Below are 27,299 nucleotides of genomic sequence, written 5' to 3'. Positions count from 1 at the left end.
ACACGATTTACAAATGAACGTTTTTGCAGAACAAAAATGCAAAATAATGATCAGCCCCACTTGAGTGAGCAGAGCTGGGGAGGAAAGATCCGCCGGTCCCACTGCTGCGGTGGCTCTGACTCCTCAGGTGTGGATGCAGCACTCCTTGGTGTGAAGCGATCTACCCCTTCATAGATAAACCCCATAATTCAAGAAAGCATTCATCACTGGCAGAAAAATGGCTTTGGAGGAAGGGGAGTTCGTTCCTACTCTTATTCTGCTCTTTCAAGAGACAACTTGAATGTACTTGTGGAAATGGTTCTGTGTATGGCGCAGCAAAGGGCAGAGCTGCTGTGACACCGGCCTCTCCTGGGATCTCCTCAGTGTTCCTGGCTAGCGAGGGGGTTACGTAGCAAAAACTCTCAGCTCTGCCAGACCTGGGCGAGCTCCTGGTTTTACTTCGAGGGAATTCATTGCAATTTGGATGTTGTTAAGTCTGGTTTTGTGGCTCTTCTAGGAGAAAGCAGCTGTGGCTGGGGAAATGGCTGTGCATTGAGCATCCCAGCAGGACAGACCCCACTGTCACTGTTCAGCTGTGGTAGTTACTGTATGCTGCTGTTCCTTAGCAGATAACTTTCATCGATTTGCATAGGCGGCAGCCCTGCGCTGACAGGAAGGAAGATTGAGTGAGACCCGTGGCACAGGAAGGGGTGAGGAACAAACTGAAAGAGAGAAAAAGTCACCGGGCTGGAACTGGTGGCAGAGGGTGGCTGGGGAAGCCAGACCCACTTTCCTTGGGTGCTGCCCTGAGCATTGCCCTGGCTGCCAGGTCCCATCGCCTTCGCGGGTCCCCCAGGGGCAGAGGCCACCAACCAGAGGGATTGGCTTCCGTTTTCTACCTTGAACTTGAGCATCCAGGCGAGGAAGAAGCAAGGCTCTAGGGATAAAGGGCTGAGCAGGGGCACAGAGGAACTGCATCCTCCTGCCACAACGAGGATGTGTTCTCTGCTCTTCTGCTCCCACACAGACCTTGGGAAGACAGCACAAGGCTGAGGTAAGGTTTTGATGGGGCTTTGGAGGAGTATGGGGAGAAGGGAGGTGTTGCTTGGCCCCCCTCTATGGGGACAAGCTGCTGCAGACCTCTTGCTCTGATGGCCATGTGAAATGGAGTCGCTGGACCAATGTGGCAGGGCCAGGAGCTGTTGGGTAGAAGTCCCTGGGAGGGGCAAGATGTGACTGACTGCCTGCAGTGCCCAGCGTAGCAGCCTGGTGTGGCACCGCCACCGGTGCTGGCAGGACTGGGTGCAGTGGTGCATGGCACTGAGCCCTGAGTGGTGGAGATGAGCATGGGACCTCCTGGGAGACCTGGCACTTGTCACAAATTCTGTCCCCTTGCCTGCTACCACCTGCCCAGACATGAAGGCAGCTTCGGCCAGGCTGCCTTGCCCGTGCAAAACCTTGTGCAGTATCAGCTTTTGCCCCCATGTTAACATTACTTACTGAATTCATTCCACTTCAAAACCATCCAAAAAAATCCTCAATGTGTACTGCAAATAGAAAAGTAGGAGATTAATGACATAGTTGCCCATGGCACAGTGCAAAATCACACCAAAGAGTGAGGCAGGGCCCTGGGTCTGTGGGCAGTCCAAGACCAATGGACCTTGAAGCCCAGAGCTGCACCCCTGTGTCCCCCTTTGGCAAACGGGCTCAGCACTCCTTCCTGGAGCTCAGCCAGAGGGAACAGCCACACCAAGGTCTCCAAAGGTGCAGCTGGTACCTTCTTCGGGCCTTTTCACTGTGGAGGATCCCCCAGTACAGTGTAGGACCCAGAAACACAGGGAGCAGGTCTAGGTGATGGAGCTCAGCAGGGACATGTGGCCATGCCTAGTGGCTGTGCGTGCAGGTGGGCACAGTGCCTGAGGCACGCTGGACTGCGCTGTCAGTGCATTAGGCTTAATCCTGCTGTCACTTAGGCACTCTTAAGGTCGTTAGGGGCACTATGTATCCTCTAAGTATGGGACTGCTGTGGAGAGGAGCAGCTGGAGCATAGGCTGCGTGCTGTCACTTGCTGAGATGTCACTGGCACCTGGGGCTTGGCCGCCACATGAAAGGGTTATCCAAGGCGAGAGGTATGTCGTTTGAGGCAGCCTGGGCAGAGCTTGCACAAAGGATATCCATGTTGCACAAAAATTTCTTTCTGGAGAACTCGTGGCCACTTTTTGTGATGCTCTGTAAGCCCAGAAAGCTGGGGCTGGCCCTGCACATCAAAACCCAGCAGGGTGCTGAGGTGGGGTACCGCATCTGTTGGCATCCCTGCATCCTCCAAGGCCGGCCCATCCGCCTCGTTGTTGACGGAGACAGGCTGGCAGCTTGTGCACGATTTTCACACCGACGTCCTGAGATCCTATAGGTGAGGAGGGAAGAAGCAGTTTGTGAGGAGGGGATCTGCTGTGTGTGTGTCCATGGTGAAGTGTCCTAGCGGCAGCTCAGCAAATGCATCGTTCTTCATTTTGCAGCTTGTGAGGTGTTGCAGTACCCTGCAGAATACTTCCTGTCTGAAATTAGCTTCATTTTTAGCTGTTTGGAATTACCCATAGATTAGTTTTTGCTTTTTTTCTGGTGAGATTTGTTGTTGGGACTGCTTGGCATTCAGCCTAGGGGTCCTTCATGGCTTCTCACCTCCGTGACTCACCAACTCCCACTGTGTCTGGGCCTTGTTGTTCTGGTTGGGGTTTCAGAAAAAAACACCAAACAACAAACCTGGTAGGGGTTAGATTTGGCATAGGGCATCACTCTGTAAGTGCAATACATTTTGCTAGCATTCAATCAAGACCAAAAAAAGTAAGACTGCATCTGGATGTCCTATTTAAGCTTAGATAACCTGCAAACCTGGAAGTTTCATAATTGGGTAGAATGCAGAAGATACTTAGTCGCTTTGCCTAATTGACATAAATAATGTGAAATCTTTTCAGTTCTGCCAAAAGGTGGCAGCCTGCAACCTGGCTTTAGGATTTGCTCACCTGAGTGGGAATGGCTGGAGGTGTTGGCTTGGCAAATGTGTGCAGCTCACTGACTTCCAAAATAGGATCAGTTCAAGGTGGATATATCACAGGAGAAATAAATAAAAAGCTCTGAAGGTGTGAGGGTAAAGGAGCCTGAGATATGCTGGAGGAAACCCGGTGCGCCAGGAAGTGGTGGGAAGGTCTCACGGGGTTGGTTTCTCTCTGCTCCCATGTCTGGGGGAGGGAGAGCAGCAGTCAGATGGGTGCTGTGCTGCTGGGGTTTGAGCTGCACCGAGACACGTCACCCCAAACTGGAGATCTTTGAGGAATCGGCTGCACAGACAAACCCTGTAGTGACGGGACAAGGAGAAGGCAGCAGCTGGGCTGAGCGTTTCTGGATGTTTGGGGGCATGGAGTTGCACTGGAGCGGGCATTTCTCTGTTCCTTCAGGTGCTTGGCTAATGATGCAATTATTAGCTCAGATAAAAAGCTTTGTAATGTACTTAAATACTGCAGGTCAGCCCATTTTCTGATGTTTTCCATATGTGGGTCCCTGCAGCCATCCAGGAGCTCTTGCCCAGCACTTTGGTGCCCATTCTAGACTAGGCACCCTTCAGCCCTGTCCCCAGCCCACGGCAGCAGGTTGGCCCCCAGGGCTCTGCTAGCTGGAAAGCCCCGCTTGAGGTGCCAACCAGCATTCCCTGACACTGCCAGTGGCTCTGCCCACAAGCTCCTGCCAGGTGACAACTACAGATTTTAGGCTGCTGAGCATCGCAGCCTGATGCAGGTCCGGTGCTGCTGGTGGCTGCTGCAATGGCTCCTGGCATAGGATGGTCCCAGGTCCTCAGCAGATTTTCAAAGTACAGGGTAATGGATCTGTCCAGTGGGGAGTGGCTGCTGTATGAAAGCCAAAGCCACCTCCTGGAGGATGAGGATCTGAGAGGCTGGATAGAGCAGAGGAGGCAGTAAGGAGCTGTTGTCTCCAGACACCTTCATGCTGTGGCCATCCCAGGACTGTTCTTTCCTCTTGGATCCCCTGGCAAGCTGCTTTTGGTCTGTGTTGGACTTCCAGGAGCCAGAGATGAGCAGAAGCAGCTATGTCTAGGTCTGTGTTTTCTGGTGTTGATGCCAGGCAGTTTGAATTCTGGAACAGGATGCACATAGTGAAAAATGCGGTGGCTGTTTGGTAGAGGGTTGTCTGTGCACGTGGCCAGGGACCTTCCAGCATGGTGGTTGTGGCTCCAAGGCACTGATGGGTTTTGGGCAGGGACCCTCTGCTAACAGGCATGGTGGGACATGGGGATGGTGTGGCATGGGATTGAAACTGCTGGAAGAACACATCAGTGTTGACTGGACATCCTCAGATGGGAGGATTTTCCCTTGGGCTGGGCTCTTGGACCACACCAGGCAAAAAAAGCCTTTAGCACCAAGTTCTTGCCGACGAAATCCTTCATTTCCCTCCCTGGGCCTTGCAGACACCATTCAACGGTTTGGCTGGGCAGCCTCCTGCCCTCCAGCTTCTTATCCCAGTGCCCCTATGGACACAGACGTCAAGGCAGGGGAGACACAAACCATCGCTGGATCACTGCTTCCCCAGCTGCCGGTGGGGCAGGGATGGGCACTTGTCCCTGCTTTATTCTGACGAAGCGATAGCCGCAAACCCGGGGCTTAGCTCTGTGCACGCAGGATGGACATGGACACTGCTTTCCAGCCTCCGGCGTGGGGGAGTGCAGCACTTCCAGAAGACGACTCATCCCAGCAGCCTTGGCATGGGCTGAGTTGCATCTTGGAAACACCCTGGACCTCTGTCAGGGTTACAGAGATTGGCTTTGACTGGCCTCTGCCCTTCAGACAGCTCTTGTAAGAGCAGAGAGTGCCCTTCACCCTCCTAGGAGGCAGCCTCCAGCATCACTTGGTGGTCCTAGAGCTGCACCTGAAACTTTTCTACTGGAAGCAGAAAAAAAATCACAGCTGCTAAATTATTTCTTCTGCTGCTTTATTCTCCCGGTTAGGTGCCTTTGCATGAGCTGACCCACGGCTGCTGGTTTCTAGCAGTGGGATCACATTTGGAAACCGCACCAGAGGACACCATCAAATAACCTCTGGTGTTAGAGCAGGCTTCCTCCCATCAAAGGGCCTTTTCTCACCAGACAGCTTTCAGAGGAAGGGCTGCAGGGAACATCGCTGCAAGCAACAAAACCCCCTTTCATTTTGGCTTTGTTCTTGGTTGCATGGTAAAGATGAGAGACCTGGGGACTGCTGTGTGCAAAGACCTAACTGAACTTTCCAGGCCAGTTAGAGACATGATGACAGCAAAGGGTGAAAATCTCACTGTGAATTGCCCCTTGATGGTATCTTAACTGACCAAGCCACTGTCTGGTGGGGCCGGGGGGCGGGGGAAGAGGTGAAGAGCAAGGCGAGCTGCTGCCACAGCCCTGCTGCTCCCTGTATGGAGAAAAGGGCTTTGCTGTGGGGCAACTGTCACTGCTGGGGGAGCATGGGACCTCTGCCACCTCTGAAACCAGGGGTCAGAGCTGGGCAGCTGAGGAAGAGCAGAAGGACTTCCCTCCTGGAGGGAAATGTGGGTTCAGGCCCAGCTACAACAGCACCCCACACCACTACCAGAGCTATCAAAGCTGTGCGTGAAGCCACATGGGCAGGTGGCAGTGGGCTGGTGCTTTGCCACCCAGCACCTCTCGGACACTTATTCCACTTCCTAGGATGTGCTGCAAAGGGGTCTTGATGAGAGATCCAGCTGGTGGGGTCTGTGAGGGACTCTGCTCTGGGAGATGCCGAGTCTGGTCTTTCCTCCTGCAGCCCAGACACTGTCTGTGCAGCTGGGCTGCTGCTGGTGGCTGAGCCCTTATGTTTTCTGGTGGGAGAAATAAACCCCAGCATGGATCTCCTGGCAGGAGGATGAATGGAAAAGAGATGTTCCAAGCACCTTAACCTTGCACCATGGACCAGCAACTCTACCCAGTTTCCCCCATCAAGCTACATTTGTGCTTTCTCCCTGGAAAAGGTCAGGTTTGACCAAAGGGAGTGAGTGTAGCTGTACCTCTTGGCAAGGCTGCGCTGAAGCCAAGTCCCACTCAGGAGTGGGTCTGGGCAAAGACAACGCTGCCTGTGGGCAGGGAGCTCCTTGCAGTGCTTCTGCCTGGCACGTGGGGGTGATTGCATGGATCTAGAGCATCCTGTAGGCCAGGTGGAGGTGAGGAAGGGATTCAATGCGAGGAAATGGCCAGGGCACCAGGACACTTGTGTTTGCATCGCTGCTGTGATCAGACAGCCCCTAGGGCTGAGCAGTTCCCACCTAGACAGGGCCAGCTCCTGCACATGACTCTAGTGCTGCTGAAAATGGAGTAACTACAGAGCTCTGCAACAGGATGTGGTGTTGGCCATGCTCAGCAAACCCTGACAGAGGCTCTGGACGGCGGTGAGGTGGGTTCGAAACTGAAACGGGCCCTTTATCACTTTGCTTATTGCCCCACGACTTCCTTCACAACACAGAGAAGGAAGACACATGAGCAGTTAGCAGCCCTGCCATCGCTCTGGTAACAGTGGTGGCACTCAGGCTCTCGCCAGGTGACCTGCGGATGGCATGAGGGGATCGTCACTCTGCTCCAGAAAGGTTCTGGCATCAGCAATGGTGGTGAAGGCACCGAGTTGTGGCACATAAGATCTCAGCAAAGGTGCTGCAGCATGATGGTCCTGGCTCTGCCCCTGCCAGGTCCACAGCTCTAGGGATGCTGGTCTTAGCCAAAAGCTGATGAATGGACCCTTGGCTCGATCACTGTCAGTACGACGTTAGCTCGAGGTGGGCTCCCTCGCACAGCGCTCCTGATGCTTTTCTTCTTCTTCCACCAGGAACATGGATAAAGGCTGAGGAGCCTCAACTAACACTGAGCCAGCCAGGGGACGTGGGGCTGTCCATGGGACGGCTGTGCTGCTGCCAACACAGTGCTCCTTGCCCAGGGATTACCCATGTCACGGGAGGCCTCTGATGGAAGGTGAGTGGTGGCTGGGCAGCCAGAGATCCATTGTCTTGGTGGAGTTTCGGATTCAATAATGGGACAAGGTGGGGCAGCAAGGAATGAGGGTTGACAGCGTTTCCTAGTCTAAGAGCTTGGAGACCGCTGTGCTGGCACTGGGGAACGGCTGTCTCCAAAGATAAATGACCTCACTTAGACTGTTATCTCTGCATGGGCTCGGTTTTCAAGAGGAAGTGTCATTTCATGATTGTGTTCTTCTGTTTCTTTGACTCTAATTTTGATAGCTGCTGCTTTGACCGAGCAGCTCCTAAAAAACCAGCCTGCCACAGCTTTGGGATAGCATCATCTCAAGGAGGACTTTGGCAGGTAGCTCTGGAGGGCTCTAGTTTACTCCCTGCTATGTTCAGAGTCAGTCGGGGTGCTCAGTTGCTGCCTTTCCCCATCACTCCTGAGCAATGTGCTCAGGGCTTGTTCAAGACCCAGCTCTCCCGCTCTCCCCCCCCACAGAGGTTTGGATCAATCGCTACCGCAAGCAGCTGGTGAGGTCCATCTCACCGCAGTTCCTGGAGGAGATCATCTGCTACCTGCGGAGGCTGGACCTCCTGACAGCAGAGGAGGCCAGCCGGGCACAGGAGGCGAGCTCCCTGCCTGAGCAGGTGAGGGCAGTGGTGGACATCCTGGCTGGCAAGGGCAGCTATGCCTCCCAGTCCCTGCAGACCTTCATCGAGACCAGCAATTCCCAGCTGTACCTTCACATCACTGTCTATGGTAGGTAGTCCGCTTTGGACCCAGTGAAGGGTGTCTGCCCATATTTCCCAGCTGCAGGTGCTTGCTGGAGCACATCAAGATGTGCACAGAGCTGGGCAGCATTGGCAGCTCCCGTGGGAGCAGCCATGCAAGTGACAGTGCCATCTCAGGGTGTCTGCTGGGGAAGGACAGAGCTGGGGGTGATGAGGGCTCTCTGCCAGGTCTGAGGGGGACCTTCCTCCAGGCCCCTTGCTGCCCTCAGCACGCCTCTCTGGGCAGCCTGAGGAGTCTTTAATGTCTTCAGTGTCCAGGTCACACCAGGCACTCCCAGCAGCTGGGCTGGGAACAGGGGGACAGTGGGAGGAGGACAGTTGGGCATCCCTGACCCCATCTGTTGGTGGGTGGCTGCCCCAGCTTCAGGCTCTCCTTGCAACCCTCTTGCCAGGAGACGTTTCCCTGGTTTTCCTTCTGGTTGGAAGGCTCCAACCGTGGCTGGTGTCTGCTCTGAATCTCTCACAGCACCATCTCCTGCTTGTCCAGCCTTTGCTGGAGGGTTTAAATACCCTGTACCAGGGCTGTGGTGCTGGAGCCAGGTGAGCCTGACAGGTCCAGAGATGGTCATCAGGTTCAGCCAAGAGTCCAACTCATCAGACAAGTCCATGGTGATGAGGCAGGGCTGAGGTCAAGCTGGAAAGCCAATCCAGAGGTCAGGATCAGGTCCAGCCAGGGCAACCAGGTTCAGACACAGTCCAGTGGTTACCAGGCAAGTGCAGAGCAACGAGGTCCAAGATCAAGGTGCGGATCAGTATGGTCCATAGCAGACACAGGTGTGATGGTGCTGCAGACGAGTGTTCCCACGACATAGCTTAGGCAGGGGCTGAAGGCCCAGGGCTGAGCTTAAATGGCCTCCTGGACCAATGGGTGAGGCTGGTCAGGGCCATTTAAGGCTATTAGTGCCCTCCAGGCCCTGGCACACACCTTCCTGCCCAGACGTAAGGGCTCTGTGTGGTTTCCCCTCTGCATGGGCATGTCAGAAAAGTGAAGCAGCATCTCTCATTTGCACTTGTGGCTACCATCCTCCTTCTCACCCCCCTGTTGCATTTCTCTCTGTGCAGAACCCATGGTGCAGAAGCACCTGGAGAGCCTCCAAAGCTACTATGGGAATGGCTTGGAGATGGGTCCCCTCCAGCGACTCACAAACTTGCTGCTGGTGGAAGGCTTGACTGATATCCAGCAGAAGGAGCATGACATCCTGCAGATTGAAGCCACCAAAGGCCTACGAGATGTAGCCAAGAGCATCCCTCTGGAGAAGCTCTTCCTGCCTCTCTCCAAGGTTAGCATTCCACCTCGGATCTCTGTCACCATCGGAGTGGCCGGGATTGGCAAAAGCACACTGGTGAAGCTGTTCGTCTACACCTGGGCAAAGGGGGAGATCAACAAGGACATCATCTTTGTGCTGCCCCTCACCTTCCGGGAACTCAACACTTACGAGAAACTCTCTGCTGAAAGGCTCATCTGCTTGGCATTCCCTCACATCACCGAGCCTAACTGCATCTCGGCAGGAGCTGCCAGGACCCTACTGATCCTTGACGGCTTGGATGAGTTCAAGACACCTTTGGATTTCTCCAACACGGTAGTGTGCACTGATCCCAAAAAGGAGATCCAAGTGGACAACCTGATCACCAACATTATACGTGGCAACCTGCTGCAGGAGGCTTCTGTCTGGGTCACGTCACGGCCGACAGCAGCCAGCCAAATCCCTGGCGGGCTTGTTGACCGGATGACGGAAATACGAGGTTTTGGAGCTGCAGAGATGAAGGACTTCTTGGACCAGATGTTCCTTGACAATAGAGACCTATCCAGCCAAGTCCTGCATCACATCAGGGCTAACAGGTCGTTACATGTCCTGTGCACTGTTCCTGGCTTTTGCTGGATTTCTGGCTCCTCAATTGGTTATTACCTAAAAAATAGTACCAATAAATCCCAAGAAACAACTGTCGTCCCCAAGACCCTATCAGAAATCTACTGCTATTATTTTAAAATGGCCCTGAGCAGTGAGTGGCCAGAAAAGCCAAGAGAAACTCTAAGGATCGAGCAGGCTGTGAACAACAGCAAGAAGATAGTGGGCAGCCTGGGCAGACTGGCTTTCTACGGGCTGCTCAAAAAGAGATATGTATTTTATGAGCAGGACATGAAGGCATATGGCATTGACCTTGCTTTGCTGCAGAGCAGCTTGTGCAGTCGACTCCTACTCAAAGAAGAGATGCAGTCCTTCACAGCCTACTACTTCTCCCACTTAACCCTACAGGAGTTTCTAGCAGCTATTTATTATTACACGGCTGCCAAGCGGGCAATATTTGACCTCTTCACGGAGAGCGGGATGTCCTGGCCCAAGCTGGGTTTCCTCAACCACTTCAAGAGCGCTGTTCAGAGGTCACTGCAGGCAGAGGACAGGCAGCTGGACATCTTTGTGCGTTTTCTCTCTGGGCTTCTCTCCCCACAGGTGAACAAGCTGCTCTCTGGGTGGCTTCTGGTGAAGGATGAGCACAACAGCTTCAGGAGCCAAGCGATCAGCTTCCTCCAGGGCTGCCTGAACACTGACTATGTCATCTCCTCACGGACAGTCAACACTATGCACTGCCTGCATGAAATTCAGCACACAGAGATCGCTAAGACTGTGGAAGAAGCAATGAAGAATGAGAGCTTGGCTGGGATGCTCAGCCCCATGAACTGCTCTGCCCTGGCTTATCTCCTGCAGGTCTCTGATGTCTGTGTGGAGGAGACGAACCTCTCCAACTGCCTCACCTACAACGTCTGTAAGAGCCTGCTCTCCCAGCTCCTCTTCTGCCACAGCCTCAGGTGAGTCCCAGTTGGATTGCACTAGGAGAAGCAAGCAGGGACGTGGGGCCGTGACTCAAAATCCGGGGTGTCAATGGGAGATACGGGTCCCACCAACATTGTCCGTCAGCAGAGAGCTGCCCTGGGGACAGCACTGGGTCAGCTCTGCTGCTGTGCTTGAGTTTTATCACCTGTGGTGGGGCAGATGTCACAGGAGGGTAGACCTTTCTCCACTTTGTTCTCCAAACGCTTGCTTTTGCTTGTTCCTTGTATCTTCTCCAGGCTGGACAATAACCAGTTTAAGGACAACGTGATGGAGCTTCTGGGCAGCGTGCTGAGTGTGAAGGACTGCCAGATCCAGAAGCTCAGGTAGGACCTGGCCCAGGGCAGGCAGGCTGTTTATGGGGGTACAGAGCAGAGCTGGGGACACCTCAAAATCAGGGTGAGGGTCCTCCAGGAACATCCCTCCCACTGGCTCTCCAAGGTGTCTAGTGACAAGGACAGCCCCACATGATGTCCTGCGCCCAGGCATGGTGACCTTAATCTGCTGTGTCCTTGCAATGGCTCGCCCAGCCTTCCTGGGACCGCTGCCTCCTCATTCCAAAAAATGTGTGTAGAAATCCCTGGGTTATCCCAACAAACTGCTTCCCAAGGTCATGGCTGTTTGTTGGACATCCAAGGCTCTGCACAGAGCACCTGGACACCAGGCAGGGAGATGCCTTGCCCCAGACAGATGTGTCCCCACTTTCCCCTGCTCCCTGCCCTTCTTTGTGGCTCTGCATAAAGTCCCCCATGCTGTGATCTGAGCTCTCTTTTCATGGCACAAATTAATTTTAAGTCTAGAAACTCCCCTTCCACCCTGTCCTTGCAATTGCCTGCCTGGTGTCCACCCCGGGAGAGCAGACCTAGGAGTGTCCACCACTTTGCATCATTGTACCATGAGCCAAGTGTTCCCCATGGCTTTCCTCCACTCACCCATCCCAGCTGTGTCCTGGGACATGCCAGGGGCTGCAAAAGCCTCTTTCTCTCCCTGAAAAACACCCGGTTTTTCTTTTTCTGGGCAGCTTGGCAGAAAATCAGATCAGCAACAAGGGAGCCAAGGCTCTGGCCAGGTCACTGCTGGTGAACAGGAGCCTGACAGCACTGGAGTAAGTGTTCCCCCTTTACCAGCTCCTGTCACGCATGTGTTCCCTGCCGGGAACCATTCCCATGGCTGCAGCAGGCCCAGATCCCTCCTGGCCTCACTGAGCTGGGGAGGGTCTCCAGCCCCCAAAGGCACAACCACTTAAGAGGTGAAGGTAACTCTCGCGAGCTGCTGGCCTGATGTCCCACCTTAGTGGTGCCTGAGATTGTACCACACAGAGACATTTGGCTTAAACTGGGCACATGCCACTCTGGCTTTGCTAACCTTGGCTGTCCTGCCTGTCTTGCCCCAGCCTTCGGAGCAACGCCATCGGCCCCACTGGAGCAAAAGCACTGGCCGACGCGCTGAAAAAAAATCAAGTCCTGCTCTCTCTGAAGTAAGTCTTGACTCCTGTAGTACCTCTGGGAGAACATCTCCATCCAGGAGAAGCCCTCTGCACCCTTCTCCTGTCCCATCGAGGTTCTGCCCACCTCAAGGGGCAGCGTGTGGGGAGACCCTGGACGTAACCTGGTTTGGTTGTGCGGGGCAGTGAGCACCAGTGCAGCCAGCAGAGACCTGGTGACCAGGGCAGCCCTGGGCCAGAGATGTTGGGATCCTCCTGCCTCTCAGCTTCAGTGGGTCCAGAATGAGGTCAAGGTCCAGGTCCGTCCTTTGTGCAGGAGCTCACAGGGTGCTGGTGCATGGAAGGAGGCATCTCCTGTGGGAGAGGAGGGAGGGAGGGCCCTGGGCAGTGATGCTTGGGGGCCAGATGCCTTTCTCATGCCAGGGACGAGGGCAAGCAAAGGCCAGGGCAGGCAGCCACTGCCCTGCACCCCTGCATGGTCCCTTGCCCTGCTGTGGAAGCAGCCATGCATGGCTTCACTCCTTTCTCCTTGCAGCCTGCAGCACAACACCATCAAGGAGGATGGTGCCACCTTCCTGGCCGAGGCCCTGCTGACCAACCACAGGCTGACAACCCTACAGTGAGTGACCAGGACCTGCTGTCCCCGCAGACCGACATGCCATCGATGGGGATGTGGCACCTGACATTCACAGCTGCCTTCCTCTCCTTTGCAGCCTGCAGAAAAACGCCATCGGAGCCCACGGTGCCAGGAAAATAGCAGAGGCACTGAAACAGAACTGCAGCCTGAAGGAGCTGACGTAAGAGCAGCACAAGGCAGAGGGATGCGATGCCAGTGCCGTGTCTCCTGGGATCTGCGGGCAGGGGTGGTGGGCAGAGGTGGTGGGCAGGGGCTGGGCCATGCAGCACAGGCAGGACGGACTCTGCTGGCTTTGCCCCAGGAGATTGGCGTGGGTGGAGTGGGGCAAGGACCGCAGTGCTGCTTTCGGAGTGACCCTGTGGAGATGCTCTCCGTATCTCTGGGATGTGGGGTGCCACGTAAAGAACCGAGAGGCCAAGCCTTCCCTCCAGCAGAGGCGAGCGGCAGGTCTTCAGGTCCTGCGATACATTAAAAGCTATTTCAGCCCAAACCCCAACATACAAGAACAGGGGTGTACGTAGGCTGGGAACGAGACTGCAGCAACTTCGTGCTTACTGCTGGAGCAGAAAGAGCCTGGGGGAGATGATTCCTTTGCTGGCAGATCTAACCTGGCTGCAGCATGGCTGCCGGTAACACCTGCCCTTCCTCTTGTGTTTTAGACTCTCCAGCAACTCAGTAGGAGACAACGGCTCAGTTGCCTTGGCTGAAGCTCTGAAGGTGAACCACAGTCTGCAAAGCCTCGAGTAAGTCCCCTCTCTGTGCGTAGGCTCCTACTTGCCCAACAGAGCCCAGCCTCCTCACTCCAGCAACACCTCCCACCCCTCAGAGCTGCTCATTCCACCCCTGACCCTCCCCACATCTCTCCCACCACACATCCCCTGGAGGGGCATTGGGCTGTGGGTGCTCTGTGCAGGCTGGAGCACCACGTAGCAGCTGCCGGCAACGCCAGCGGCAGCTGGGCTGGTCCTGCCTTCACCAGAGGAGCACTAAAGGAGTTAATTCTCAACCAAGATGATTTATTTTTTTGCTTTTGGAGGATACTAGTAGCTTTGGGTCTTCTTGCTCTCAAAAGTGATGGGAATTGGCTAATGAGGGAGGGAACGGACTGGGGCCTGGCAGAGTCAGGGTGAGATGGTCCAACCTTCATTCCCCTTGGGAACGGCAGTCAGAGAGGACTGCTCCTCCCACCTGGCTGGAGCGGAGGCCTGATGGCTCCTGGGGATGAACTGCTGTGCCTTGGGTCTGTTGCCAGCAAAGACCCAAGAACTGCAGGACCCACATGCCCAACTGAGCCAGCAGCTGAGGTGACGGCCAGACAGGGACAAGACTGCCCTGAAGTGGAGGCAAATCCTGTCACCTGTGCTCAGTGGGGCTGGTGAGCAGAAGATGCTCATTCTGGCCTGGCTGCTTCCAAAGTTGGTCCATTAGGCCTGGCTCCCTGGCCTCCTGTGGCTGAGAGATGCCCATTTCTCCATGAAATGGGGCACTTTTCATCCCAAGCACAACCCCACAGCCTACCTGCAATGCCGGCGCTGGCACGTACTCATGCCTTCCCCTGTTTGTCTCAGTCTCCAGAGCAACTCCATCAGCAGCGCTGGGGTCACTGCGCTGACAGCAGCTCTCTGCTCCAACAAGGGACTCGTCAACCTCAAGTAAGTGACGACCCCTCTGGCCATCCTGGCCAAAATCTGCTGCTGGGATGCAGGAACTTTTTGGAAATCTGAGCTGTTGCCTGTTTGTTTCCACAAGCACTCTGGGATGCTGAAAGCAGCCTCTGTCCCTCCTGTGTCTGCAAGCATCTTATCTCCATTGTTAGCTTTCTTCCCTTGGGACAGTATCTGAGCATCCCTCCAGCCGTGTCTCACAGTGAAATGACAGCAGCAGTGACAGGAGGCTGGGAAAAAGCCCTGATGGGCCATCAGTGCCCACAGCTGCAGGATGCACAGGGAATGGAGGTGTAGATGGTGGTGGAGATGCAACTCAGACAGGCTGCCCTCACAGTAGATGGTCTCGGCCCAGGAGCGAGGGGTGCTGTGTGGGAGCCACCAATGCCCTGCCTCGGCCACTCCTCCACAGCCCTGTCTCTTTCCCCAGCCTGCGGGAGAATTCCATCAGCAAGGAGGGGGGCCCTGCCATCGCCCACGCCCTGCGGACCAACGGCAGCCTCAGGAAGCTGGAGTAAGTCCCATGGGCCCCAGGAGGGCTCCCATGCTGCTGCGCAGTGTCGCTGGAGTTGTCCCAAACGCTGCGTGCGTGACTTGTGCCCTCTCTTTCCGGCTTCTAGCTTAGCAGCGAACCTGCTGTACGATGAAGGCGTCAAGGCCATCGCTTTAGCGATGAAGGAGAACCGCGCGCTCACGTCCCTCCAGTGAGTTTCCCCTTGGCCCTGCCTTGGTTTGAAGCCCCTCGCATAGATGTGGGGCAGGGACGGTGCCCCTGGGCCTCAGCCTCTCCAGGCTGTGGGACTCGAGGTTGGCCTTCCGCACGATTTGTGCTGTGCCATCGCAGATGGACCCACCGCGTCTTGCACCTGTGTCACCTCCCAGCCTCCGCCTCGCTGGATGGGAGCCCATGGGTGCTGAGCGTGGAGGGATGGAGGCATCCTCCTGTCAGGCTTCACCTCCTGTCTTCTCCTGTTTGCAGCTTGCAGTGGAACTTCATCCAGGCAAAAGCTGCCACGGCCCTGGCACAAGCACTACAGTCCAACGGCAGCCTGGTCAGCCTCGAGTAAGTGGGGACATGGGTGGACAGGTCCTGGGCAGCGTCTTCTACTGGGACCTGCCCCAGGGCTCTGGCCTCAGGCCGCACCAGGGGAGGTGGCTTTGCCTGCTGCCTCCTCAGTGTCCCCATCACCTGTCCCTGGCTGGGGGTGCTCGAAGTGCATGGTGGCTCAGGGGCCCCCCAGGCCACCTGTGGAAGCCTGGCACGCTGTGCCCCGTGCTCGCTGCCCTCCTGCTCCTGGGCGCCTGGGCCGTGGGCAGGCGCAGCACTCAGGTGTCTTAGCTTGCAGGAGAATGCCATTGGAGATGAGGGAATGACTGCCCTCGCTGCCGCGCTGAAGGTCAACACAACCCTGGCAGATCTCCAGTGAGTATCCAGGCTGCAGCATCACAGCCTAATTAGCTTGTCTAATTAGCACACCATAGCCACCTCACAACATGCACTGAAGGGTCCTTGTTCTGCTGCAGCCTGCAGGTGGCTTCAGTTGGTGCAGCTGGTGCCAAAGCCCTGGCAGAAGCCTTGATGGTCAACAAGAGCCTGCAGATCCTGGAGTAAGTGTTCGCTGGGGCCACCAAGTCCCCATGGCTGTGACACCACTCCCTGGGGATGTCAAAGACCCTCATCCTTAGCTTGGCACCACTTCCACCCTTGCATCATGTCCTACCAGACGTGGCTCGCCCATTCCTTGACTCACTGGTGTGGGGCCACCTCCTCCTCACCCACGGAGAGTGCGGGGCTGTCCCATGCTGTCCTTCCTCACCGCCAGCCTTTCTTTGCAGCTTGCGAGGAAACTCCATCGGCGTGGCCGGGGCCAAGGCAATGGCCAACGCGCTGAAGGTGAACCGCAGCCTCCACTGGCTCAAGTAAGTATCCTGCTGCCCGGGGTGAGCCAGAGCGAGCCTTTCCCGACCTTCCCGGAGGGAGCAGTGAGGGGACGGCCAGGCCAGCAGGTCTCAGCCAGGCAAACTGAGCTGGTGGCTTTTCCCAATGTCCACACCCATGGCATGCGTTCCCTCCTGGTGGCCACATCTCCCTGGCTGGTGTTTTCTGACCCTCCCACCTCCCGCAGCCTGCAGGAGAACTCCCTGGGCATGGACGGAGCCATCTGCATCGCCACCGCTCTGAAGGGCAACCACGGCCTCACGTACGTGAAGTAAGTGGCTGCTGCACTGGGTGGTAAGGCAGGGATGGGGGACACCATGAGATCCATCAAGGGACCTTCCCCACCACTGACACTGCCCATTCCTGGCTGCCTTGCAGGGACCTCCCAAGGGGGACAGGGGGAAGGGCACGCTGTGCTCCTCCCGGCGTGGCAGCCACCATACCCACATGGCTCCAGACCTCGCAGCTCCTCTCTGGGGCAAAGAACCACCTCAAAAGCCAAATACTCTCCAAAATATCCCAGGGAGGGGCTGGCTCAGCCCCTCAGCTCCCCAGGGGCTTTCTCCAGCTTTTCACCTGGCTCCCTCTGGGCTCTCAAACCCGGAATCCCCTGGCACTGGATGTGTGGAGGGTGCAGGTGATCCTGGATGCTGGTGCACAGTTGGGGAACATCTTTTGTACCCACCAAGGACCCTGCTCTACCTCTTGTCCAAGCCTGAGCTCCTCTTCTCTTTGCTCCCAGCCTGCAGGGGAATCGCATCGGCCAGTCGGGAGCCAAGATGATCTCTGACGCTATCCGGACAAGCTCACCCGACTGTGTTGTGGATGTGTGAGGGTGCCTGGCTGCTGTGAGAGGTGGCCCAGTGGGTCCCTCTGGCCAGCGTGCCTCCGCAGGGAGCTGCTTTGCCTGCTGCCCGCCCGTCTCGGGGAGGAGAACCAGGGCAGGGAGGGCTCCTGAGCTCCCTGGCACAGCCCAGGAGGACCTAGGGCCTCCAGAGCAGCAGTGCAGGGGGGTCAGAACTCGCCAGTGTTGAAAGGTGGGGGACGTACACCCATCTCCCTCTTCATTCAGGCCCTGGGGGAGCTTTGAGGAATGGGTGACATGCAAAAAGGAGGGAGGAGGGGGCAGATCCCACGTGCCAGCCCTCCTCATTTGTGTGGGTGACTTTTACCTGCTGCAGCCAGTGGCAGCAACCCCTCCTGTGATCTCCGTGGGGTTACAGACCCTCAGACCCTGCCCCAGACCAGGCACATCACAACCACCCCGGGGCTCTGCTCCCAGTGCCAGCTCTTCTCCATCTTCTTCTGGCAGGGATCCCAGGTGAAACAGGGGCAGGGTTCCCAGCCGCCCCTTCTCATCTGGCTGAACACAGCGGCGTCCCGCAGGCTCCCCTGGAAGTCCCAGAGAGAGGCGGAGGGTTGCTGTTGTGCTTTGGAGCTGGGCGCACCAGAGCAGGGTCCCCAGCAGCGAGTGCAGCCTGTGCTGTTTGCCATCCCTCAGCAACAGGTCGGTGCTGCCCAGCGTGCCTGAAGTGTTCGGCAGTGCTGTTCCCGATCGGAGATGGGCAGCCCCAGGCATAGGGGTGGAACCATCTAGAAAGACCTTGGAAAATGAAGAGCTCTCAGGCTGATGGGAGGAGGAGTGTAAGAGGATGGGCCGCTGTCAGCACACACGTGTGGGTACCACACAGGGATGGCCTTATCATGGAGTTCTGCCTCGACTTCTTGGGGCTCCTGCTCTTGTCATCGGTGACGAGTTGTGTGACCTTGGGACACGTCTTCCCCATGTCCCAGCTGCAGGCAGGGGCTGGCCCTAGCAGGTCACCTTTTGGGCAGGTGGCTGCTGAACGCAGAGGTGCCAGGTGCTGCCTTTGTGCGCATGACAGCGACCCAGTGACTCTCTAAGAAGGTTTGCAGGTGGACCAGTAGCCAATCCATGTGCCGCACGCCCCCCTGGCTCTCTCCAGCCACCGCCCCCTTGCCCCCCCCTCCACCCCAGCCAGAGCCCGCACCGATGCGCTGCTGTCCCAGGGCAGTACGTGACTGCTTCAGGGGCCTGACCTGGAGAAACAGCGGGCTGAGCTGTGCAGTATGTACATACCTGGAAATAAAGTCGTTCCCAGCCGAGGTGGTGCCTTGGGCAGCCTTCTGCTCTTGCCTGACGTTACACTCGGGCGCACTGCGCCGCTGCCCCAGCTGCGGACCCCAGCGCCTGTCCCGGTGTGATGAGGGCTCGTGGCATTTCCATGAGGCGCAGGGGCTGGTGCATGGTCACCACCAGGACGCAGTAATGCTGGGTGGTGTAAGCCCTGCCTCTTCCACCGTGATTGCAGGGCAGATTGAGGCTCAGGTCCAGCTCTGCCCAAAGCCCGTGCCTAACCCTGTGCCGAAACATTACCCAAAACACCACGGAGAGCATGACCAACAGCCCCAAGCTGGCTCCTGTGCCCTGCAGCACCAGGCAACAGGGATATAACAACAATTTGAAATATTATTTAATTGCACATATGTAGCAATGCATGAATGCTTCTGAATGCTCAGGTGTGCAGAGGGCACAGTTGCACTGCCCCCCCGCTGCTGACGGCACTGCTGGTCAAGCCTGGTGCGAGAAGCTGCAAGGCAACGTGTGGCCACCCTGGAACCCGCAAGCTTGGTGGCAGTGCTGCCCCAGCGGGTCTGTGTCTGCACACCAGGGATGCAGCCCGCCCCCCGTGTCGGCTACAACGCAGGAAATAACAGAGAAATCTGTAACTCTGAAACCGCAGCCCAGACTCGGGGACTGGGCCCAGTCTCACGGCAGATCCCCCTCACGGGTCAGACGTACCTTGGCACATGGGGAGGACCCAGGACGGATTCCATGTGTAACATGGAAAAATGTTTTTGGAATGGGTCCTAAAATCGGGACATTCTCATCCCGTGGGAGAGAGATGTGGTGACCACATGCACCTTCTCACCGGCTCTCACCCCCACGGCTCTGCAGCAGGCATCGCGCACTGAGAACGCCGACTTCTGTCTCTGCTCCCTTTGAAATGAGGTGCAAAAGGCCAATTAACTTCCTGGTGTGCCAGGAAGCGTCTCACCTGCCAGGCAGCTCAGCCCAAGCCTGTGTGACCATGTGTGTTTCAGCGCGGCACTGCACCCACACGTGCCCCGTCGCTACACGAGAACCGCGCCGTGTTCACCTGCAAACTTTTGTCCCACCTTGACGTGACATTTCAAGCCCTGAGCTCTGCTGATGGGGAGCTGCCTTGGGTGTGACTGTTCCACCCTTGGGGTCAGAGATGCAGAGAGATGAAAAAGCTCTCGGTTTTCAAGTAACTCACGTGTATTCCCTTCTCCAGCACAGTAATGGAGGGGCTGGATCCGACCCCAGACTTCAGATGAGGGAGCAGAGCAAAGTACGTCACTGATGTAAAGAAAGGGAAGAACAGAACAGCTGGGCCTCTCACCTGCCCTGATGAACATACACCAAAATGAACTCTTCTAATCAAGCACTGATTTCTGCTCCCGTAAAGACAAACCGTGATGCTAAAGCAGAGCTGAAAGGAAAGAGGCAACACACCAAACTCCAGCTTCTGCCTTCACCTGAACATGCCTTCACTGATGGCATCAGCGCAACTTACTGAACAGAGCCCAGTTTTTCACCCATTTGAGTGCTTAAATCCGAGTCCTCCCCAGAAGTACCAGTATAACTAAAGGGCTAATTTCCTACAGGTTTAGTCACGGCACAGTCCTGCACTGCTGCTCTCAGGACACTCAAGGACGGCCCACTGAAATCTGAGAACGCTGGCGCAGCTGAAATACCAAGCGGTGCTGCACTGAAGGTGGTCTTTGAGGACCCTTTCACTAGTTTCCCAGTTTTAGCTTCACTGCTTTAGTCTAACTGGTGCTGCTCTTTGTGGACACAAGCCCTTGATTAAGTAAAGGATATGTTTAGGATAAGTAGATTTAAGCCAGATTTAAAATCAATTTAAATGTGCTCCCAGAGCAGCTTTTCATCCAGTTTTATTAAGCCAAAAAAATCTGTTTGGACATAATAAAATGCAGGGAAATCGAGCACACGAAGCTCACTGGAGTGAGACTTTTGGCACTGCAGTGCATGAGAGCCAGTTCTAATGCAATTATGGAAATAACCGCACTCCATATTACCGTGATTTTCATTATGGATACACTGCTCGTGCTTTGAGAGTCACAAGACTGGCAATCCAAGTTTAATTTTCAAGTTTAATGAACGTTATTTGCTGACTCCTGAATTCATGCTGACAAGCATTTTTCAGATGGCAGGGTATGAACTCCCGGCCTGCACACTCTCCAAAATTTGTATTTCAAGATGCTTCCTGGTCCTGCTACTAAAAGGGTCAGAAGTCATTATCGCTTTCCTCTAGTGGCTCCGGCTTCCTTGCTCGGTGACCAGATTTGCTTGGGGAGATTTCCATGCTGTCATCTTCCATTTCATCCTCCTCCTCCTCTTCATCTTCATCCAGGTCAATCTCACTATCCCCCGAGTCCTCCTGAAGGAAAGCAAGCACAGTTCATAACCAGTGCGGTGCTCAGATGGCAAGGCATCTGTGCCAGCTCAGACGCAAGGGATGGCGTTAAGATGCTCCTGCCCCCGCATACGTGCAATCACACACCTGGGGCTGGGAGGGCTGTTTGTCTGCACTTGTACGGGCCCAGATTTGGACTTGCTCTGGGGAGCAGCAGCAGATTCTGTAAGAGGTTTTGTTCCCACTCAGGCTGCTGTGCTGCTGGCCTTCCAAAATAATGACAAACCCGAGCCAGCCGCCTCTGGGAGCTAATGGCCTACATCGCTTTCACCAGCAGCTCTCCACTTTGCTAGGCAGTGGCTGCTCCGTTCCATTTATTGCAAACCTCCTTTCCCACTTCATGGGGCTGACAAACATGGACCGCCTGACATCTGCTGGACCTGTGCTATTAAAAGCCTTGCAGGGTGTTTGACTTTAAAAGTAATACCTGTTGTGAGACCAGTAATCAAAACACAGTGGAAGAAAATTAACTGCAGGAAAGAAACCCACCTGTGCCTCAGCGATGACCTCACGCGTGCCTGGCCGTGCTGGGGCAGATCTCCCCTTGGAGAGCCACGGTGGAAAGAACAGGAGAGGCAGAGCAGGGGGGAAAAAAACCCAACAAAAAAACAACATAAAAGAAAACAAAGTAACCAGGATAGGAGCAGGGGAGAGGGCAGCAAAGCCAGTTACAGCTTGGGCATCACGTGCCACAGCAGCAAGTGCAGAGGTTGCGCATACAGCTGCTGCAGCCCACTTCTCTTCTCAACTGTATAACCCCATTAACCCTTTGCGGGGTTCTAACCAGCCTCACTAATTTCCTTCCCCGATCTCAGACAGGGCCCCTAGGCAAGCCTCTCAGCCCTGGTGCTGGCTCAGCTGCTCTGTTAAGGGGGCAGAGCCATGAGACAACTGAAGTGGCTTCAGCTGACGGCAGGAAGAGGCTGAAGGCCTTGGCTTGCCACACCTGGATCTGCTGGGGCTGTGCCAGCAGGGAGACAAGGGAGAAAGCTGTGAACAGGAAGGTCCAAAGGGAAGAGAAATTGCAGAGGACAACTGTCCAAACCTGGCAAGAACCCAGTCAAGGCCAATCAGGCAGCACTGTGACCAAGACCACAATGTCTTTGTCTACAGCGCTGGCACTCCTGACCCTACCCAGAAACGAGTCTGAACACCAAGGGCGTAAATCATTCCCCAGAAGGCAACAAAGAGCCTTAACCACATCCAGTCGGGCAGAAGCGAACAGCAGAGCAAGGTCTGCAAGCTCCTTTCCAGCAAAACGGTGAGGATGGTCAGAAAGAAGGGCAGCTCATCCCTCTCCAGCAAGAGACTTCACCTCCTTATTGCTACAGTGCCTCCTGGTCTCCGCAATGAACGCCTGACAGCAGTGGTATTTTCTCTCTTCTGCAGGAGAAACAGCCCACCTGGAGCTCTGCAGCGTTGCACAGCGAACGGCTCTTGTATGTGGTGGCAAACATTGGGAGTGTCCTACTGCTCTTGTGTCCTGTGGAGGTGCATTTCCCCATCCGCTTCCCTCCCATCGCAAACCCTCTCCCTGGGGCCACGCCAGCTCACCACGCGCCCGCCCGCCTCGCTGCCTGACCCAAGCCAGGCTGCACCCCCAGGGTCTGCTGTCTGCAACTGCCTCGGGTGAAGGGATTTCTGAAAAGCAAATTATTTGTTTTAGAGAGGCTTAACTTCTGTGCCACGAAGGCAGCGAAGGGCAGGGCAGTACTGAAGGGCAGACAATCCCCCAGCAGCACAGGGCTTCTTGCTGGCTGCAGAGACCATCCTCCTCAGCCAGACAGGAAGGCTGCAGCTACGCTAGGGGATCAACAGACAGCACAGGTTCACACACAAATTCACAGTCCTGGCAGTTTTTAAGTGTTTGCACTATTTCCTAGTACAGTTTTGGCCTGTGCCAACTAGCACTCTGCAAAACAATATTCCAGCACCACGTGGGGAACTCATGTTCCCTGCTCCTGGCTGGCAGCTGTGATGCCAGGCGCCTTTTTGGGGTGGTGGGGAGAGCTTACTGTATGGATGCCGACCATGCTGCAGCTGGTTGCAGCTTCCTAGTACAGATGTAGCACTTAGGAGTGCCCAGACACACAGACAAACTGCCCACACGTGCTGAAGGCCGAGCATGGCGGTCAGAACAAGTGCCTGCTGTACGAACCGTGTGTACCTGCTCGGACACGGCTCGTTCAGGTGCAAACCAGGTGCAAAGCCAGTCGCTACGGAGCAGCTTTATCTGCAAAGCAGGGATCCCAAGGGGCACAGCTCACAGTTCCGCTCTCATCCCCATCCCATCACCTGGAGGACTGAAGGACCGGTGCTGTCAGTGCAGGCCATTGGGAGGGCTCTGAGGAGTGTGTTTTTAAAGCAACATAAGGGATTTATATCCACGCATCTAACCGCTGCTACACTGCACTGATCCCCTCTTCCCAACAGTCTGCCCCAAAAGCTTCACAACACAGCTTCCCTGCAGCCCATGTGCCACTAGTTACACACTGCAGGCTGAGGCTGAAGTGCAGGGCAGTGCACAGAGATTCCCAAGAGCAAAAGAAAAATAGGAAAATATGCATCTAGGCAGATGAGAGAGCAGTCAGCTGGAGGAGAAGGAAGGGAAAAGCAGGCCTGGGGCATGAAGGTTCAGCAGGTAAAAAGGTGTTTCACAGAGCGGAGGACTGTCACTCTCAAGCACTGTCAGAGAAGCTCTACAGGCACACGGGATGGTTACTTACATCTTCCTCCGTGTCTCCACCTTGCATTGTTCCCACGATCCGTGCGCCAGCTCTTCCTGCAAGAGCAAAGAGAACTGTCATAAAGCCTGTCTTATGGTTAACACCGAAGGAGAACAAATAATAAAGTTCAGAGTTTACATTTTAGAGGACTAGTCAAACGGCAGTGAGAGGATGAGATCCCGATGCACGCAAGGTTGCCCCTGTTAAGACCTAGAGCTCAGGAGAAGGTAGAGGAGGGTAAGGCTGACAGTCATTCTAGTCAGGATGGCATTTCCACAGCCACCTTGTGCCGGTATGACAGTTCTGACAGGATAAGAGGCAACAGACACATTAAGAAACGGGATATTCTACGCAAGCACAAGAAACCACTTTTTTTTTCTTACCGTGAGGGTAGTCAATCACTGCAACAATGTTGCCAAGAGAAATTGTGGAGTCTCCATCCATGGAGATATTCAAAACCCATCTGGATATGGTCCTGGACAAACCTCGTGTTTGAGCGGAGGGGTTGGACTAGATGATCTCGAGAGGTCCCTTCCAACCTCAACAATTCTGTGAGCTGGCATATTCCTTCCTCTGCTTTGGTACACAGAGAACAAAAGCCCATCTCTTCCACGTGGTGAACCTCCCATCCTTTAGAGAGCTCCCTATGCCCGGATCCTTTCTGGTACCCCAGTAGGGACTGGCAGCTCCCAGGAATCCTAGGCAGTGCCAAGGCAAACCTCAAGAACTTCTGTTGAGAGTTGGATGTGTAAGTCTCAGGAAGCAGGTGGGGATCTCAGGGTTGCAGGGAGTTCACTGCAAAGGGAGAACGCACTTGTGCCTTGCTTTGTTACTTTTGGCTACGTAGAGGCCATATGAAACAGGGAAGGTGCTAGCACAGTCTGCTTTGCTGGGAAGGCTGCCCAGAAGGTCCTGGGAGTGGGTACTGCAGAGTTGTGACTGGGGAAATTCTGCGTGTGGGCTGACTGGGTGACTCAGCCCTGCTTCCCGGAGCCACCAGAAGTCACTCAGCACTAACCAGATGCCTGTTCAACAGTCCTGCTGTGATCATCACACTTCACCACCCGTTTATCTCCTGTCATGACTAATTTTCTCTATGCCAAATATGGATTTTTCCAATCTAGACAAAATCTATTTTACTTCTTTTTTACCATGAAAACAAAGCAACTTCAAAATATATGCTGTCAAAGCCCTTTTGTACACCCCAAAGTACAAAACAATACAGGTCCCTGTCGACCCCTTTGCAGATTGATTTGGATTAGTTGTAGCAAAAAGCTGGCTAATTGTCCAGAAGTCACCAAAACCCCTTGTTGCGCCAAGGCAGGTAATTTAAAGGATCTCTTGTCTTTAAATAAAAAGGTTAGGTGTCCTCTAACCATCAGGTTGCTGATAACACAGGCAGTGGAGATGGAATCATAATAAGATTTCTGGACAGATCTCTCTTCAAGCTCTCTTCAGAGACTTTTGCTCTAATTGACACTACACTAAACACTCAATTTGGAGATGATTACAACTGACCTTGTTAGGTGCCAATGGAACCACATTTTTGCCCAGCCTACAGATGGCTCCAAGAGTTCAACTGCAATTTTGCCGTGTAGAGGCTCAGCATGAAGCGTTAGATAGGGAATTATTACCTCAAAGGGAGAAAGCAGCAGGGAGCTCCTAAAACTGACTGGTAAGACAAAGCTGAGAGAGATCCTGAATATAAGAGAATTAAGATATTATGTAAGGAGAGCTGATGAAATAGGACAGTTCAAAAATGCCAAGGGAAGGGCTTAGAGAATGCTGACAGAAGGCCTACAGGGTGCTGGGTGCTGCTCTTCCATCAATGGAAACAGTAAGGACATCTCATGGGCATCTAACTTCTCACATTTGGAGGAAGACAAGAATCAGGGACTGCCCAGACTTTGATCCCTACATTGCTGAAGCCAGCAGCACCTCTGAACTAGAGACTGTGGGACCAGCAGGATTAGGTCCTGCAGCCCAATCCTAGGACACTTGCAGGAGACACCCCAGGTTGCAGAGTGGCTGGAGTTTGTGCACTGAGCTGTAGACTGAAAAGGAGAGAGAGCAGATTTTCCACATTGGTTGAAGAGCTTCCGTGACAAAGGCGGGAGTGTTATTTTAGCTTTCAGATCATAACCCCCCAAAGTTTCCGTGTGTGGGAGCAAGGAGTGGCAGATGCCATGGTGCATTTCCATGTGTACCGGGGGAGGCAGGAAACAGAGGAGTCGCCTGCACAGGACAGGGAGAGCTGGCAGGTATGGGAGCTGTTTGTCACCTGACTTTTTCTGGGTTCAATTTAGCTGGGCTCAGCTTGCTGCAGCATTAGTGCTGCACCACTCTGGCCACAGAGGCTCATGCAGCTTCCGAGCAGGTGAGAGCTTGTTATGTTTACGTACGGATAATGTGAATTCAGCTGGGACAGGCTGTACAAAGTGATAATTAGGTAAAATGTTAGTAATGAACAGACTGCAATTCACTGCACCTTTGGATTCAAATCTAATCTCTGCGCACCACCATGGTTTATAGCCACTAAGCCATCAAAAATCAGAAGCGAATGGGCATCCATGATTTTAAGCCTGTGAGCATTTGCCATTTCTCCTCCGCGCGTGATGCTTGCCATTGTACTACCCCATGCAGCTGCCCACAATAGATCCACAGGACTAGAATTATTTACATGTTCTTACCCAGCAGTGGGTATATGTTAACCCTATGCCTGACAGCAAGAAGCGACGCTCAACCTGAGAGTTAGGGCAACCCGCCCATGAGGGGAAGGGAGATTTGCAGCTGAAACATTTCGCTCCCAGTTTAGAGATCTGCATTCAGTCTCCAACTCTTAATGCACATTCACAGCATGAGCTCAGATAAGACACCTCCCTTCCCTCTACATCACCTCCACACGCAGAAAATTGGGATAAATCGTTTGCCTGATCTTCCTGATCCGTGTGCCCGCTGGGCACTGTGTTTGGAAGTGTGAGTGTAGCCCCTAGCACAAGGCCCTGATCTCAGCAGTTTCTAGGCATTGCTAAAGTACAATGATTAATGAAGCACACTACAGCAGCTGCCCAGGGCGGGCACACTTCTATTTATTTCTTGCTCCTCCACAAAAAGGAAATTCACTTGGAAGCGAGTAACATGTATCCCACTATTTCAGGCCTACAATCTCTCCTCCTTCTCCACTGGTCCAGTGTGGCACTGGCCATAATCCAGGCTGGAAGCATACAGAAATATCTCCTCTTCCTCAGGAGCACCCAGCTTTGCTGACACAAAACATACAGCCAAAGACAGTTCTGTTGGGAGCAGATGCTGAGATGGTGGGAGGAAGCTCTATTTCCAGTTAAGACATTCATTTCTCTGAATTCCAATTGCAGCCCTTGTTTTGGTGCTTCCAAACACACTTGATTACCCCCCTTTTCCCAGCTCCATCAGCCTGGTAATATTGTCCAGCAGCCACTGTATCAGGAGACTAAAGACTTTGCAGACTCTTATCTGAGGGACAGGAATCTGCAGAGATCCACACAGAAATTCATGAAAATGAGAAGAGCAGCTGTATTAGCTTTCTCCCTCCCAGGTTAATTTCCTTTGAGCCCTGTTAGCCAGATCCAGTGGCTCAAACACAGTGTTGACTGTTTTTTCCCTCCTGCTTGACTTACAGAGGCAAGGAAGAAGAGACTAATCTGACTCTACAAAATGCTTTTATAAAGTTTACAATTAGGACTTAATTTGCTTTACTAGAAA

General features: G+C 54.4%; 2 protein-coding genes across 6 annotated transcripts in view; one reads left to right on the top strand and one right to left on the bottom strand.

The window, feature by feature from the left end:
• The first annotated feature begins 732 nt into the window (after positions 1 to 732).
• Positions 733 to 18,402, top strand: NLRC3 (NLR family CARD domain containing 3). The gene is made up of 19 exons (XM_037387197.1): positions 733 to 1,033; positions 6,849 to 6,991; positions 7,481 to 7,741; positions 8,836 to 10,579; positions 10,841 to 10,927; positions 11,623 to 11,706; positions 11,995 to 12,078; positions 12,581 to 12,664; positions 12,759 to 12,842; positions 13,342 to 13,425; positions 14,251 to 14,334; positions 14,777 to 14,860; positions 14,967 to 15,050; positions 15,326 to 15,409; positions 15,686 to 15,769; positions 15,871 to 15,954; positions 16,183 to 16,266; positions 16,473 to 16,556; positions 17,028 to 18,402. The coding sequence occupies exons 2-19, from the start codon at positions 6,985 to 6,987 to the stop codon at positions 17,116 to 17,118; spliced, it is 3,282 nt and encodes a 1,093-aa protein (XP_037243094.1). The 5' UTR covers positions 733 to 1,033; positions 6,849 to 6,984; the 3' UTR covers positions 17,119 to 18,402.
• A 2,087-nt stretch (positions 18,403 to 20,489) lies between these two features.
• CLUAP1 (clusterin associated protein 1) overlaps positions 20,490 to 27,299 on the bottom strand; it is a 68,630-nt gene continuing 61,820 nt past the window's right edge. For 3 of the 5 annotated variants that reach the window (XM_037386319.1, XM_037386323.1, XM_037386320.1), the window contains 3 exons: positions 23,559 to 23,614; positions 21,322 to 21,375; positions 20,490 to 20,796 (listed from right to left, as the gene is read on the bottom strand). In XM_037386319.1, the coding sequence (XP_037242216.1) occupies positions 20,644 to 20,796; positions 21,322 to 21,375; positions 23,559 to 23,614 (263 nt within the window). In that variant the 3' untranslated portion in view covers positions 20,490 to 20,643. The remainder of the gene's footprint in view (positions 20,797 to 21,321; positions 21,376 to 23,558; positions 23,615 to 27,299) is intronic. The other 2 variants (XM_037386321.1, XM_037386322.1) reach the window with 2 other exon arrangements.

This window comes from Falco rusticolus, chromosome 4 (assembly GCF_015220075.1).
Source record: "Falco rusticolus isolate bFalRus1 chromosome 4, bFalRus1.pri, whole genome shotgun sequence".
Classification (NCBI taxonomy): Eukaryota; Metazoa; Chordata; class Aves; order Falconiformes; family Falconidae; genus Falco; species Falco rusticolus.
Note: the sequence above shows the minus strand (reverse complement) of the source record. Positions and strands in the feature narration are given on the sequence as shown.